At 38.9% G+C, this 16,349-nt stretch overlaps 1 protein-coding gene across 1 annotated transcript in view; it reads left to right on the top strand.

The window, feature by feature from the left end:
- LATS1 (large tumor suppressor kinase 1) overlaps window positions 1-16,349 on the top strand; it is a 35,666-nt gene that overhangs the window by 4,952 nt on the left and 14,365 nt on the right. The window contains exon 2 of the mRNA XM_044004268.1: window positions 10,731-11,239. Within this exon, the coding sequence (XP_043860203.1) occupies window positions 10,889-11,239 (351 nt within the window). The 5' untranslated portion in view covers window positions 10,731-10,888. The remainder of the gene's footprint in view (window positions 1-10,730; window positions 11,240-16,349) is intronic.

The following is a 16,349-nucleotide window of genomic DNA, read 5'->3' as shown; positions in this document are numbered from 1 at the left end:
TTACAGGATATAAAATGGATAATTTTAATTACATTAAATTTTTTAAATTGTGTACAAACAATATAATTGTAGCCAAGATTAGAAGGAAAGCAGAAAATTGGGGAAGGGGGGATTTTTACAGTAGGTCTCACTATTAAAGGCTTCATTTCTCAAATTTATAGAGAACTGAGTCAAATTCATAAGAATATAAGTCATTTTCCAATTGATAAATGGTCAAAAGATGAAAAGGCAATTTTCAGAAGAAGAAATTAAAGCTGTCTATAGACATATTTTAAACTCCTAAATCACTATTGATTAGAGAAAGCAAATTAAAACAATCCTGAGGTACTACTTCACTTATCAGATTGTCTAATATTACAGAAAAGGAAAATGATGTATTGGAAGGGATGTGGGAAAATTGGGACACTAATGCACTACTGGTGGAGTTTGTGAACTGATTTAGCCATTCTGGAGAGCAGTTTGAGACTACCTAAAGAGCTATAAAACTGTACATACCCTTTGACCCAGCAATATCACTACTTGGTCCGAATCCGAAAAGATTTTTTTTTAAAAGGGTAAGGGGAGGGGGGAAAAATCTGTATTCATAGTAGCATTTTTTTGTGTGGTGACAAAGAATTAGATATTATGGGGATGCCCATTAATTAGGGAATGGCTAAACAAGTTGTGGAATATGATTGTGATGGAATACTATTATGCTATAAGAAATGACGGAAGAAAAAAAGAAATGACGGGAAGGATGCTTTCAGAAAAAAACTGTAGGGGGCAGCTAGGTGGCCCAGTGGATAAAGGACTGGCCCTGGATTCAGAAGGACACGAGTTCAGATCTGGCCTCAGACACTTATCAGCTGTGTGACTCTGAGCAAGTTGCTTAACTCCAATTGCCTCACCAAAATAACCAACCAAACCAACAAACAAAAAAAACCAACCTGGAAAGATTTATATGAATTGATACAAAGCGGAGTGAGCAGAACCAGAAGAACATTTGTACATAGTAACAGCAGCATTGTACAGTGATCACTTGTGGATGACTTAGCTATTCTCAGCAATATAATGATCAAGACAATTCCAAAGGACTCATGATGAAAAATAATATCCACCTCTAGAGAAAGTAATGGAGTCTGAATGCATATCAAAGAATATTTTTTTTTTAACTTTATTTTTCTTGGGGTTGTTGAGGGTTTTTTGTTTTGGTTTGGTTTTTGGTCTGTGTTTTCTTTAACAACATGACTAATATGGAAATGTTTTGTATGAATACACACATATAACAAAATCAAATTGCTTGTTTTCTCACTGAGGGGGGACAAGAGGGAGAGAGAGAATTTGGAACTCAAAATTTTAAGAAACATGTTAAAAATTGTTTTTACATTTAATTGGAAAAAAATTAAATATTTGGGGCAAAAAAAAAGACGGTGGCTTTTGTCTATAGACTTCCAAGACACTCTTTTCCCTTCTTATTTAGTGCCTGGCTCACAGTCTTGCTTTCCTTTCAGTTTTCCCCCTTAGTAGGGGACTTCTATGTACATATTACTTTCCCATCAAATATCTTAACCTTCTAATTCCTCAGTTTACTAATTTCCCATGATGCACTCCTCTGCCTCACCACACCTACACTTAGAGTTGGTCAAGTCTTTGATCTTACTATCACCCACAAGTAATCCTATATCTATTTTCATGAACTCTGAAATTCCTTTATCAAATCATAATCTGTTGTCATGCCACCACACCCTTGGGCCTTAGAGCTCCAAACTTTTCTTTTTTCTTACCATGATATGTAGTCCCTCAGTTTTTATGCCATCACCTCTGCACTGGCTACACTCTCTTCCCTTCTTTATCTTGACCCTTAGAGAACCAGTTCTCTTTATTTATTTTTGGGCAGGGCAATGACGGCTAAGTGACTTGCCCAGCGTCACACAGCTAGTAAGCATCAAGTGTCTGAGGCCAGATTTGAACTCCTGTACTCCTGAATCCAAGGCCGGTGCTTTATCCACTGTGCCACCTAGCTGCCCCCTCATTATATTTTCTTTATCTTGAGTCCCTTATCTCTTTATCCTGTTGAAAGATTTTGCCTTTGTAACCTAACCTTTCACTACTTCCGCCAATCACTATCTTCACTCCTACTCATGCTGCTGAACAAAGCTAGAGAATATCATGAAACTCTGCAGACCAGGTCCACTACATATTTATGTTACATAATCTCAGCTGGGCCCTCGCTGTGGCACTGCAATTCTTGTACGCTTCCCTAGACAATTCACTATCTCACCCCAGCAATTTTTCCCAAACCTTTTCAAACCTCCTATAACCTCTCATAACTCCCTCTTCACTCATCCTCTCAGCTGAAAACCTTACCTCATATTTCTTTTTTTTTCTTTTTTCTTTTTTTTTGTTGGGCGGGGCAATGGGGATTAAGTGACTTGCCCAGGGTCACACAGATAGTAAGTGTCAAGTGTCTGAGGCTGGATTTGAACTCAGGTACTCCTGAGTCCAGGGCCAGTGCTTTAACCACTGCGCCATCTAGCTGCCCCCTCATATTTCACTGAAAAAAATATGAGGCCAATCAAAAAGATCTCTCTCTTCTGCTCCTCATCTGACATCACTGGGATGCCTGGAAAGATGGCCCTTCTCCTGGCCAAGACAAGCTCCTACATGCACAAATAATGGCACTTCATCCTTATCTTCTCTGACAGCCTGCCCCCTCTGTCATCCTTATTGTTAATCTCATTAATTTCTCCTTGTCTACTGGCTGTTTTCCTACTACCTACAAACATAATAATGTATCCTTCATCCTCAAAAAACTCTGTCAACATATTTTTCTATTCCCTTTTGTAGCTAAACTTCTTGAAAAGGCCATCTACACTTCTTTCCTCTCAGTCTCTTAACTCTGCAGTATGGTTTCCAGCCTTGTCCTTCAAATAAAATTATGTATCTAAACTTACCAATGATCTCCTCAATTGCCAAATCTAATGACCTTTTCTCATTCCTCATCCTTCTTTGGGGGAGGAAGGGGGCAATAAGGGTTAAGTGACTTGCCCAGGATCACAAGCTAGTAAGTGTTAACTGTCTGAGGCCGGATTTGAACTCAGGTCCTCCTGAATCCAGGGCCGGTGCTTTATCTACTGTGCCATCTAGCTGCCCCCATTCTTCATCCTTCTTGATCTCTCTCTTCAATCTTTGACACAGTCAATCACCCTGTTCTCCTTGCTAGTCTCTTCCCTCCAGGTTTTCATGACACTTTTCTCCTGGCTCTCTTCCTACTAGTGTGATCATTTCTCTGTCTCCTTTGCCAGATCTTCATCCAGCTTGCATAATCTAATCATTATTGTCCTGTGGCGCTCTGTCCTTTGTATTTTTCTTCCTTTATACCATTTCACTTCACCTCATCAGCTATCACAGTTTAAATGATTATCTCTGTGAAGATGAGTCTTAGATCTGTTTTTCCAGTCCTAACCTTTCCCTCAGCCTCCATTCTTGCAAATCCTTGTTAGACATCTTGAACTGAATACCCTATAGACATCTTAAATCCCAACATGTCCAAAAGAGGACTCATTATCTTTCCTTCTGTAACGATTGGAATGATGCCACCTGCTGGAGACTTACTGTAGAAAAGTTCTGCCCATGAAGCGAAGGTCTTTGAGGGCAAGACCAGGAATCTTTTCTTTGGCATAAGGAAGTGACGCGGGCAAGTGGGAGGAGGAAGGAAGAGACTGGCGCTGAGTCTCGCTCTCTTTCCTGAGGACGCTGGTGGAGAGGGGAGCTAGAAATGTGCTCTCCCTTTAATAGATAGGAATCTAGGCCTTTTCTTCTCTCTTTACCAAACTCTTATTCTCCTTAATAAATGCTTAAAAGTCTAACTCTTGCTAAAGCTTATAATTTATTGGCAACCACTCATTAGATATTTTAGCTAGAATTTTAGCCCTTAACACTTCCAAACTTCTTTATTATTGTAGAGGGTGCCACCATCCTCCCAATCAACCAGGCTCACAACCGTAGGTGTCATCCTCAACTCCTCATTCTCACCCCCCATATACAATAACTTTTCAAGTCCTGTTGTTTCTACCTTTTAACATCTTTCAAGTATATCCTCTTCTTTCTTCTGACACTGCTATCATCCTGGCATAGGCCCTCATCCTCTCATGCCTAAACTATTGCAATAGCCTGATGATTAACCTCCCTGTCACAAATCTCTCCTCACTCCAGCCTGTCCTTTACTCAGCTATTAAATTGATCTTCCTAAAAATATGTCTAACCATATCACTCCTATTCCATAAATTCCAGGGACTCCCTATTACCTCCAGGATCAAATATAAAATACCCATAACCTGAGCCCTTCCTATGTTTACAGTCTTTTTATACTTTATTTCCTCCACATACTCCACAATCCAGTGTTACTGGCCTCCACAGATTTTCTTTAAACAAGGAGCTCCATCTCTCAACTCTTAAACATTTTCACTGGCCATCCCCTGTGCCGGGAATACTTCCTTCAAGTGTCAGCTAAAGTTCTAACTTCTGCAGCAAGTACTTCCCAGTCCTTAATTTTAGTATGTTCCTTAAGAAACTGGCCTCAATGTACCCTGCATGTATCTTTTTGGTATATGGCTATTTGCATGTTATTTCCTTCCATTAGACTCTTTGAGAACAGGGATCGTCTTTTGCCTTTCTTTGTGCCTTCATTGCATAACACAGTTCCTGGCATATAAAATGTGCTTAATAAATGCTAGTTGACTGATTTTCCTCATCTAATTTGTTTAATGACCCTTTAATATGTGTATATATATATATATACATATATATATACACACACACACACACACACACATATATGATATTAAATATCTCTTTGTTTTTGTTTGTTTTTTGTCTTTTGGGGTTTTTTTGTTTGTTTGGTTTTGTTTTGTTTGTTTTTTTGTTGGGCAATGAGGGTTGAGTGACTTGCCCAAGGTCACACAGCTAGTAAGTGTCAAATGTCTGAGGTCCAGATTTGAACTCAGGTCCTCCTGAATCCAGGGCCAGTACTTTATCCACTGCATCACCTAGCTGCCCCTAAATATCTCTTTGGAATTTATTTTGGTATATATAGTGTGAGATGCTGGTCTAATTTATGTTGGGGGGCAGCTAGGTGGCACAGCGGATAGAGCATGGGCCCTGGATTCAGGAGGACCTCAGTTCAAATTCGGCCTCAGACACTTAGCACTTACTAGCTGTGCAACCCTGGGCAAATCACTTAACTCCAATTGCCTCACCAAAAAAAAAAATCTATTCAGAAATGAAGTTCTATAAATATATATATAGCAATAATTTATGTTAGTGAACTGATGATGAGTGAGATGAGCAGAACCAGGAGAACGTTGTACACAGTATCAACAACATCGTGTGTTGATCAACTGTGACAGACTTGATCCTTCTCAGCAATACAACAGTACAAGATAGTTCCAAAGGACTCATGATGGAAAAGACTCTCCAAATCCAGGGAAAAAAAAACAAACTGTGGAATATGGATGCAGATTGAACCATGCTATTTCTTTTGTTTTTGGTGCTGTTGTTTTTCTTTTTTGAAGTTTTTCCTTTTTGCTCTCTTTCTTCTCTTATAATATGACTAATGCAGAAATATGTTTAATGCTATTGTACATATATAGCCTTTATCAGATTACTTGCTGTCTTGGGGAGGGAAGGGAGGGTGGGAGAAAAATTTGAAACTAGAAATCTTATAGAAACTAATGTTGAAAACGATCTCTACATGTAACTGGAAAATAATAAAATATGTTAATAATAATAATAATTTATGTTAGGACATTTTCCCAACTTTCCAAGCAGTTTTTGTTGAATAGTGAGACCTTACTTTGTTCCCTCTGCTTCTGAAATCAAAGGTATATAGCTCCTGTTTGCTTCTGATCTTGTTCCTTATTCAGTACACAGCCAAAGACCCCTACTGCAACCACCCCTCTCTGCCATTCCTAGATTCAGATGCCCCTCAGTTTGACCCAGTGGCCACCAAGCTTCCAGATGGCACTCATTGCCACACTCTACTCATGTATCTACTTTTGCTTCCTGATCTGATACCCAGTCTAATTTTATCTAACCTTAATTTTGTCTTATCTCCATTTTTCTTTCAATCCTTCAGTGCTTGAATGTTCAGCATACAGTGAGTTTTTGGCCAAATCCTGTTCCCAGTGGCTGTAAAACTTTATTTGATAGAATTATTTACTGAGACTTTTCCTTAGATTTCCCAATCAGAATTCAGTCTGGTACATTTTGGGGGGGGGCGGGGTTTAAGCAGTTGGGGTTAAGTGACTTGCCCAGGGTCACACAGCTAGTGAGTGTCAAGTGTCTGAGGCCGGATTTGAACTCAGGGCCTCCTGACTCCAGGGCCGGTGCTCTATACACTGTGCCACCTAGCTGCCCCAGTCTGGTACATTTTCTAGATCTTTCTGGAGGAAGTTTGGTGTTCTTCCTGTTACTATGCCATCTTGATTCCACCTTCATATGCCATTTTTTGATACCAATAACTTGTTTTAAAGCCAGGTTGGAGTTGTTGTAATTTTATACCATTTCTTTTCATTTTTGTTCTTCTAATTTTATATTCTGATCTTGGTTCTAATAAGTTAATGATCACATTGTACACAGATAGCTGATCAGGAACGATTGTCTATACCATTAAGCCATCTCCAGTTGTCCTGGTGTATACTTTGCCACTGGACTCAGATGGCTCTGGAGGAGAGAGTGAAGCTGGCGACTTTGCATAGCTCTCCCTCATTTAAATCCAATTCACTGTAAGTCATGACATCACCTCCTGATGTCATGGTCTTCTTCAAGAACAAAGGACAAAACAACAAGAGTTATAGAATCATAGTATCATACGTCTAGAGCTAAATGAGACATCAGTTTAACCCCCTGTTTTGGAGAAGAGAAAACATTCACTTAGAGGTAGAATGTGTGGGTGTAGATTAACCTTCTTTCACCCACAACTCCTACCTACTGCACTAGAAGATAAACAATAAATATAGAACTTTACCTTGACAAAGACTTGAAGTTGAAAGTGGGTATGGTCCCAAGGGAAGCCACCACAGCTGGGACACACTATGGGATGTGAGCCACTGACAGGGAGCCCTGTAAGGGGCATAGGTTGAATTACCTTATAATGGGGAATGGGAGACCTTTGGTTCATGCTCTTCCATAAAGTGCCCTGTGGGACCACACCTTCCCTTCCACCACCACCATCCCCCACACACAGGGGGAGAGAGAGAGATCTCTATATCTGCACTGAGTCTATCACTTCTCTAACAGGAGGCGGGTAGCATGTTTCATAATTAGTCCTTTCAAATCATGCTCACTGATCATAGTTTTTAAGTCTTTCAAAGTCGTCTTTATATTGAGTGTTGTTATTCTATAAATAGTTCTCTTTCTGCTTCATTTTGGATCAGTTCATACATGTATTCCTAGATTTCTTGATTGTTCTTAGAGTATAATAGTATTTCATCATGCTCATATATTATCATTTGTTAAACCATTCCAATTAATGGACACCCTCTTAGTTCCCATTTTTGTTATTACCACAAAAAGAGCTGCTATAAATATTTTTTTACATATGTCATTCTTGTACATAGGTCATTTTCCTCTTTATTTGATCTCTTTGACATGTAGCCCTAGTTAGTGGTATTGCTGGGTCAAAGGGTATACACAATTTAGTAACTTCTTGAGCATAGTTTGCCAAGAAAACCCCAAATAGAGGACATTGTGTATAGTGACAGCAGTATTGTTCAATGAGCAAATGTAAATGACTTCACTACTCTCAGCAATGCAATGATCCAAGACAATCCCAAGGAACTAATGAGGAAGTTTACTATTCACCCCCATAGAAAGAACTGATAAAAAGAACACTTGTGGATTGTTCATATATAACCTGGTTGCGAACTTGTGGAGGGGGGAGGAAAGGAGAAAAATTTGGAACTCTAAATCTTATGAAAATGAATGTTGAAAACTACCCTAACATGTAACTGAAAAAAATAAAATAAATGTTTGTTGCTAAAAAAAAAAAGAAAAAAGAAAAAAAAAACCAAATAGGCTCATAAAGAGTCAGACACAACCGAAAATAACTGAACAAAAATCGTGTACCTAAGCTGATGAACATCCTACAATTTGACTTTGACCTTATCATTCCACCAAAACTATTCTCTCCAAAGTTACTAATGATTTCTTAGTTGCCAAATCCATTGGCCATTTTTCAGTCTCATTCTCCTTCACCTTCTCTTTAACCTTTGACACTTGATCACTCTCTCCTAATTAAGACTCTCTTTTCTCTGGGTTTTTAGAACACCACTCTCTTCTGGTTTTCCTCCTACCTGTCTGATCACTCATTGTGTCTCATTTGCTGGATCCTCATCCAGATCACACCCTGTAACCTAATGTCCCATGAAACTCTACCCTAGGTCCTCTTCTCTTCTCCCTCAATACTACTTGATGATCTCATCAGCTCCCATAGATTTAAGTATGATTTCTATGCTGATGATTCTCAAACCTATCTTTCCTGCTCCAGTCTCACTGCTTACCTCCAACCTCGCATCTCCAACTGCCTTTCAGACATCTTGAACTAGGTGTCCAGTAGACAACTTAATATATCCAAAACCAAACTTGATCTTTCCTTCTAAACCCAGCCCCCTTTCTACCTTCCCTATTACTACAAAGGGCAACACCATCCTTCAGGTCCTTCATGTCTCAACCTAGGATCATCCTGGATTTCTTATTATCTCTCACACACACACCCCCCTCCATCCAAGCTATTGCCAAGGCTTGTTGATTTCAACTTTGTAACATCTCTCAAATATGCCCCCTTCCAAAGGTTTGGGGAGTGGGGATAAGCTCCCATTCTATAAAATGCTCCAATGGCATGCATCTCAAATAGCCTCTGACAACTGAAGCCCAACTCCTGGCCTTCTTGTGGTGGAACTGTTTCCACTAACAGGAGAAGGAGTGAAGGTGAGTCACTGGTGCCTTAAAACCAGTCCTAGCAGGCAACCCGCCTAGGGGAAGGAACCCTGATTTTAAACCTCCGCTGCCTTGCGGCTATACCCATATATGGGAAAGGCTTCGGGAGTGAACCCTGAGGAAAAATCAGGAGCAGGAGTCCCTTAGGCAGTTGGATGTTGGACATCACATCCCTCTGGCAACTCCTGCAGCGGCACTGGTGCCAAACTGTACTGGCTCTGCCTCTCCTTTGGATCCACCAATGTCGCAGAGAGGGAAAACCTGCTGCATGGGCAACAGCTTGTTTTCCATATTGATTCACCCAGGCCAGCGCCCTGGAGAGGGCACTCCAGCTATTCCTCATGGGGTAGATAACAACACGGGATGCGGCAGTTACTGGTTATAAGTCACTCAGGAGCTTCGGCTCCCATATCGGACTGCACAGCCACACTGTGGCCTGTGGCTCTTCAAGGCACTGATACATGGTCGTCCGAGACTGGTACTACTATTCTGGTACAGGCCTTCATCACCTCACGCCTGGACTATTGTAATAGTTTGCTCATAGGTGCCCCTGCCTCATGTCTATCCCCATTCCAATCTATTCTCCCTAGAGGTACTAAAGTGATTTTCTTAAAAATGCTGGTCATGTTACCCCCTCCCCCTCCTACTCAGTAAACTCCAGTGTCTTCCTGTTGTCTCCAGGATTAAATACCAAATGCTCTATTTAGTATTCAAAGCCCTTCATAACCTAGTTCCCTTCTACCTTTCTAGTCTTCTTACACCTTAGTCTCCAACACATACTCTTCCTTTTTTTTTTGGTGGGACAATGAGGGTTAAGTGACTTGCCCAGGGTCACACAGCTAGCAAGTGCCAAGTGTCTGAGGCTGGATTTGAACTCAGGTCCTCCTGAATCCAGGGCCAGTGCTTTATCTACTGCACCACCTAGCTGCTCCCCCAACACATACTCTTGTATCCAGTGACACTAGCCTCCTGACTTTTCCACAAATAAGACTTTCCATCTCTGGGTTCCTGTCATTTTCTCTGGCTGTCCTCCATGCCCAGGATGCTCCTCCTCTTCCTCAACTGACCTTCTTGGCTTCCTTTAAGTCCCAACTAAAACCCCAAACTTATAGAAGTCTTCCCCAACCCTTCTTAATTCCAGTGCCTTCTTTCTGTTAATTATTTCCTATTTATCCTATATATAGCTTGCTTTGTAGATCTTTGTTTTTGTGTTGTTTCCCCCTTAGATTGTAAATTCCTTGAGGGCCGGGACTGTCTTTTGCCTCTTTTATTATCTCCAGTACTTAGCAAAGTCCCTGGTACATAGTGGATGCTTAATAAATGTTTATTGATTGGTTGATTACCTTATTTGTATATTTCTTGTATTACTTTATTATTAACCTGTAGTCTCCTCCATTAGAATGTGAACTTCTTGAAGGCAGGGAATATTTTTGCCTCTATAATTATTTCCACTGCTCAGCACTGTACCTGATACATAGTAAGTGCTTTTAATAATCATTTGTTGGCTATATTATTCTACTGCAAACTTATTGTTAGTCCCTGGTATTTATATAATATCTTATATTTTTCAAAGTTCTTTTACTCATTGATCCTTGTAACATTTCTGAACATTTAAAGTAAGAAAAATGAAGTACAGAGAGCTTGTGATTTTTTTCAGCCACACAGTAATTCATTAGTAGAATGGAGATTCCTGACTAGATTCAATGCTCTTTTTGCTTTAATCAATTATAACTTTATTTTTCTGTCATTTTCAGAGTTAAACTATTTCAGCAATAAAGAATCCAGCAGACCTCAATGCTTTGTGATGTACCATTTTCACCTTTGCTTGAGAGAATTCTGAAACTACCAAGTAGCTTTGACAGATATTTGTGTAAGTGAAACCTTTGTGAAGGTTATACAGATAGATGTTTTCATGAAGAGAGGTGAAAAGCCGGAAGGGTATAGACAGATGAGGCCTAAGACCTTTCCTGCCAGTAACTACACTGGCAGTAGCAGGCAAATGTTGCAAGAAATACGGGAGTCTCTTAGAAATTTACCTAAACCATCAGATGCTGCAAAAGCTGAGCACAGTATGAGCAAAATGACAACTGAAGATCCTCGACAAGGCCGAAATCCACCCAAATTTGTGACATATCATAAAGCTTTGCAAGAAATACGAAACTCTCTACTCCCGTTTGCAAATGAAGCCAGTTCATCCACCAGAAGTGCTTCAGAAGTTAATCGACAAATGATACAACATATGCAAATTGCTGGACTTGATGAGGTAAGAACCTTTAAAGACACTATAAAGTATTTCATTTATATAGACCCAAGATTTACTATAAAATAAGGCTAAGGACTAGATGTATGATTTCATTAATATGGGGAAATTCCAGGTAGGAAAAGTCCTTCTGTCATTAAGGTTGGTATATTCTCTGCAACTTACAGTCTTAGAGTAGAAGATGGCAAAATGCAGTACACATTCCAAATCTGGCCCCCTTCCTATGGCCAGTTGTTTGTTGACTCCTGGCCCCTAGAACACTGAGAGGTTGAGTGCCTGACCAGGGTCAAATAGCCAGTATGTCAGAGGCAGGATTCGAAGCTGAATTTGAGATCAGCTTTTTACAAGATTAACTATAGGGTTATGCTAAATGCTGCATTTTGGATTGCTTTATTTTCCAAACAAAGGATCTACCAACATGTGATAGAGAAATGATTTGACTCTGAAGCAGGAAAATTGATTGAGATATGTGTGTATATACATACATACACACACACACACACACACACACATGTCATCCACCAGAATTGTTTGTAGTCCTGTCATTTATTCATTTACATGAACCTACCACCTTAGTATCTAAGTACAATAAAAAACACACTAAATTCACAGACTTGTTCTAGTGTTTCTAGAGTGGCCTGGGTATCCAAAGGACAGAGTCTGGATTTAGGGAAATTCAGTATAGCCACAGGTGCAAGGAGAAGGAGAGTTGAGGGAGGAGAGTTGATTGTGTGAACATGTAGGAAGATGAGCTAGGTAACCAGTATAGAAGTAAAAATAACTGTATAAGGGAGAGATTACAGTAATATCTGATTTTTTTGTTTTTGTTATTTTAGTGAGGCAGTTGGGGTTAAGTGACTTGCTCAGGGTCACACAGCTAGTAAGTGTTAAGTGTCTGAGGCTGGATTTTAACTCAGGTCCTCCTGACTCCAGGGCCAGCCAGTGCTCCATCCACTGCGCCACATAGCTGCCCCTACAATGATATCTGAAGAAACCAGCTGGTATGCTCAGTACTAGGGGATTATAAATTTTTGTTGGTGGACAGCTTTCAGTCTTGTCATTATTAAAAAAAAATTCAAATGTTACATGAAAGTCTCTATTATTAATACTGAGAATCTATTTTGTGGCTTTTCCTTGATAGACCTAGATATCTTTTCTTTTAGGCTAATATTAAATTTTCTTCTAGTTCCTGATAACACATTTTATGATTGGAAACTTTTGGGGTGAAATAGAGGTTATATTAAATTTGACCATGGATAGTCCCCACAATAGACTATAAAAGAAGTCAAGATTTGATTTTAACTTTTAAAAACAAAATCATTTAATATTCATGAATTGGGGGGGAGGAAAAGAGGTAGGGAGACAGCATTAGTAGAAGGCTTATGAGGTGTATAACCAAACTATAGAGGAGAAACAGTTTATCCTACTTGTTATTTATCCAGTTATTATTGCTTTTTCATATACATTTCATAACTCATAGTTTTTGAAGTATTAAAAATTAAAACAAAAAGAGATGTAGGAGAGGTTCAGGGGTAAGTATGGTTTTTTCATATGAATTTTATGAATTAATTTATGTAATAGGCACCCCCAGAATAGCACATTTTTAATCCCATAATGATGGGCCAAAGGGAAAAAAAAAGCAACAAAAAGACCTTATTGGTCTCAGATTCTCCCTTTTGAATGCTGCTGGGGAAAAGATAATATGTATTGTTAAGGGCTAAAATTATAGCTATTCTGTCTAAAATATCTAATGAGTGGTCGCCAATAAATTATAAACTTTAGCAAGAGTTAGGCTTTTAAGCATTTATTAAGGAGAATAAGAATTTGGTAAAGAGAGAGAGAAAGGCCTACATTCATATCTATTAAAGGGAGAGCACATTTCTAGCTCCCTTCTCCATTGGAGTCCTCAGGAAAGAGAGCGAGAGAGAGTGCCAGGCTCCCCCCTTCTTCCTCCCACCAGCAAACATCACTTCCTGACGCCAAAGAAAAAACACATGTTCTTGCCCTCAAAGACCTTCCTTTCATGGCAGAACTTTTCTACAGTAAGTCTCCAGCAGATGGCGTCATTCCAATCGTTACAGTGTATAGAATCACATGACTAGTCAAAGTATTTAAAGGAAAATTTGATTAAAGTACATGGGGAAAATATAGCAAAACCAAGTAGTTGGGGCAGCTAGGTGGTGCAGTGGATAGAGCACCAGCCTTGGATTCAGGAGGACCTGAGTTCAAATTTGACCTCAGACACTTGACACTTACTAGCTGTGTGACCCTGGGAAAGTCACTTAACCCTCATTGCCCTGCAAAAACCAAAACAAAACAACTAAATAGTTGAGGACTTCAATGTACTACCCCTTTCAGAATTAGACAAATCTAACCAAAAAGATAAGCAGAAAGAAGTTAAGAACTGAATAGAATTTTAGAAAATTAGATAAGATAGATTTCTGGCAGTTACTGACTAGGAATCAGAAAGATTATACGTATGTCTTAGCTATATGTGATAACTTTACAAAATTTTCCATGTACTAGGGGATGGTTCAGCAAACTATGACATACAAGCCAAAGTTAACCCAAGAATGATTTTACATTTTAAAATATAAAGTTTTATTATATTTAAGAGGATAAAAGCCATTCTTAGCTGGGGGAGAATGCAGATTTGATCCTCTACCTATATATAATTTTCCAACCCCTTGCTAGGGCATAAAAATCTCAAAGCACAATGGAAAATTGGAAATATGAAACACATGCTTTATGGGTCCTAATTAAAAAATTTTCTATCAGCAAAGGTCCTTTGAAGAAAGGGGTCAAATGTAAATGATATAAAATAATTTAATCTTAAAGAATTGGTAGGTCAAAAAACAAATAATTGAACTAATAAACACTTTTTAATCAAAGAAAGCACTGGAATCAGACCTAGATTTAAGACCCAGCTCTACCATTTACTTGGGCAAGTCACCTAATGAATGAATATTTAAATGAATGAATAAGCAAATGTAAAAGTACTTATTTGTTAAGTGCTTAAAGTGCTGTGGCACAATAAGAAGCCATGGAGAAGAGAAAGGGGAAGGAAGTAAAAAAAGGAAACAGTCATTGATGAAGAGCCTACTATGTGCCAAGCACTATGCTAAGTGTTTTATAATATCATCTTATTTGATCTTCATGACAACATCTAAAGGAGGATTCAACTACTGGTAGATGGCCCAGAATTTCTAAAAGTTCAGTAGTAAAGTACATGGCAAGGCCCAGGGGTCCTTAGGGTCTATCAGCAAGTCAGATGGCAGTGACCACATTTCTGGAGGGTGTACTGGCAGGGCATATGTTGAGGCCTAGCAGTCTTCAAATGAAATAATATTTATAGGGTGCTAAGCACAGTGCTTGACACATAGTAGGTACTATATAAATGTTTATTCTTTTTCCCCTTCTTCCACCGAAAGGAAATGAGGAATGGGCCAGACTATCTGAGTTAGAACAGGAATTCTTCATTCTCTCCCACAGAGATTAGGAACAGGACACTAATTTCTCTGATCTTCATTTTCTCCATATGTGAAACAGATCTGGATACCTCCATTAACTGTCTCCATAGGTTATGAGGTTCAAATGAAATAATATATGCAAAGCACTTTGCAATTGTAAAGTACCATAAAAATTGAGCATCTTTGTGCCTAACACTATGCTTGCTACTGCTAGTAATACAAGAAAAGCATAAAATATGCTTCCTACACTCAAGAAGCTTAGTCTATAGTCCATGTATATAGAATAATATGTACTTCACTGCTCTTAACAGATCCATAATCTCATCAGCATGGATATTCCTTCCAATGATGCTGATTGCAAACCATCCGTGCCTACCCATACTTTGTGACTCTTGTCCATGTCCTCCCATAGAAATTCATCATAGGGACTCACCCAATATACCTGATACCTTCCTGGTGTTTTAATATTGCATGGATACCAGTGAAATATAAATAAAGGCTGTTCACTGATTATCCCTCATCCTTGTAACCAACCCAGTTTTTTTCCACTCATGCATTTCTTTGATAACATCCCTCATTTTAGAAACAATTTGAAAAAGATAAGATACTGTTTGCTACCACATGCTATACATATGTGAATTTTTGTAGCCATTGTCATCATAACAATATTAATAAGATTACATTGCATAAGTATAGTGCTTTGAATTATGAAAACTCATTAACTCTATTAATACCTTGCCCTTCAAAAATTGACCACTCATATCCTGTCAGTTGCCAAGTCATGTTGATTTTTACCTTGGCAACATCTATTGCATTCACCCCCTTCTCACCAGTCACATAACTACTCCTTGTTGGAGGCAATTATTATTTCTTATCTGGAAATTCCAAGCAAGAAAGACTTCCTAATCAGTTTAACTTATAAAACTTCATAATTGTCTCTCCACTTGCATTCTGTCCCTTCTCAAATTACTCTTCCTAAAGCACAGATTGGATCATGCCATTCCACCCCTCAAGAAGCTTCTGTGGCTCCTTATTGCCTCAGGGATAAAATACTTCTGACTCCAACAGGACTCAGCCCAGATTACTACTTTCCTCTGGTCTCGTTATTATCCTCCATACATTCTCCATTTCAAACAAACTGGACTACTAGATTTTCCTTCTATATGCCTTTTTATCTCTCATTTTCATCCCTTTTCATAAGCTATTCACCTTCCCTTTTTACCTCTACTTCATAGATCCCTGGCTCCCTTTACAGGTCTACCTAAATGCTACCTATTCATATATGGCCTTTTCATTTCTTCCTAGTGGTTGATACCCTTTAGTTTTTCCCCAAATTGCTTTATACCTTCTGGATTTCCTTTTATAATTTCTTGTGCTATAATACTCACCCATTCCTTCTGCAGAAGGACATAGCTATTCTAAGTCTCCTTTAGTAGCAGTCTTTACATATTAGTCTAGGTATTTTCTCATAATTAAAAGAGCTCCTGAAACAATGTCTCCAATATGAAGCCATTCCAGATAAAAACAGAGAAGAGCTGACTGAGGCATCTTGATATAGAGAACTTTAGATTAAGGGTCAGGAGATCTAAAGTTCCATTCTGGTCTACTACTTAATTAGCTTCTGTGGCATTAAAGAGGGCCCT

This window comes from Dromiciops gliroides, chromosome 4 (genome assembly GCF_019393635.1).
Source record: "Dromiciops gliroides isolate mDroGli1 chromosome 4, mDroGli1.pri, whole genome shotgun sequence".
NCBI lineage: Eukaryota > Metazoa > Chordata > Mammalia > Microbiotheria > Microbiotheriidae > Dromiciops > Dromiciops gliroides.
This window is presented reverse-complemented; position numbering and strand designations above follow the sequence as displayed.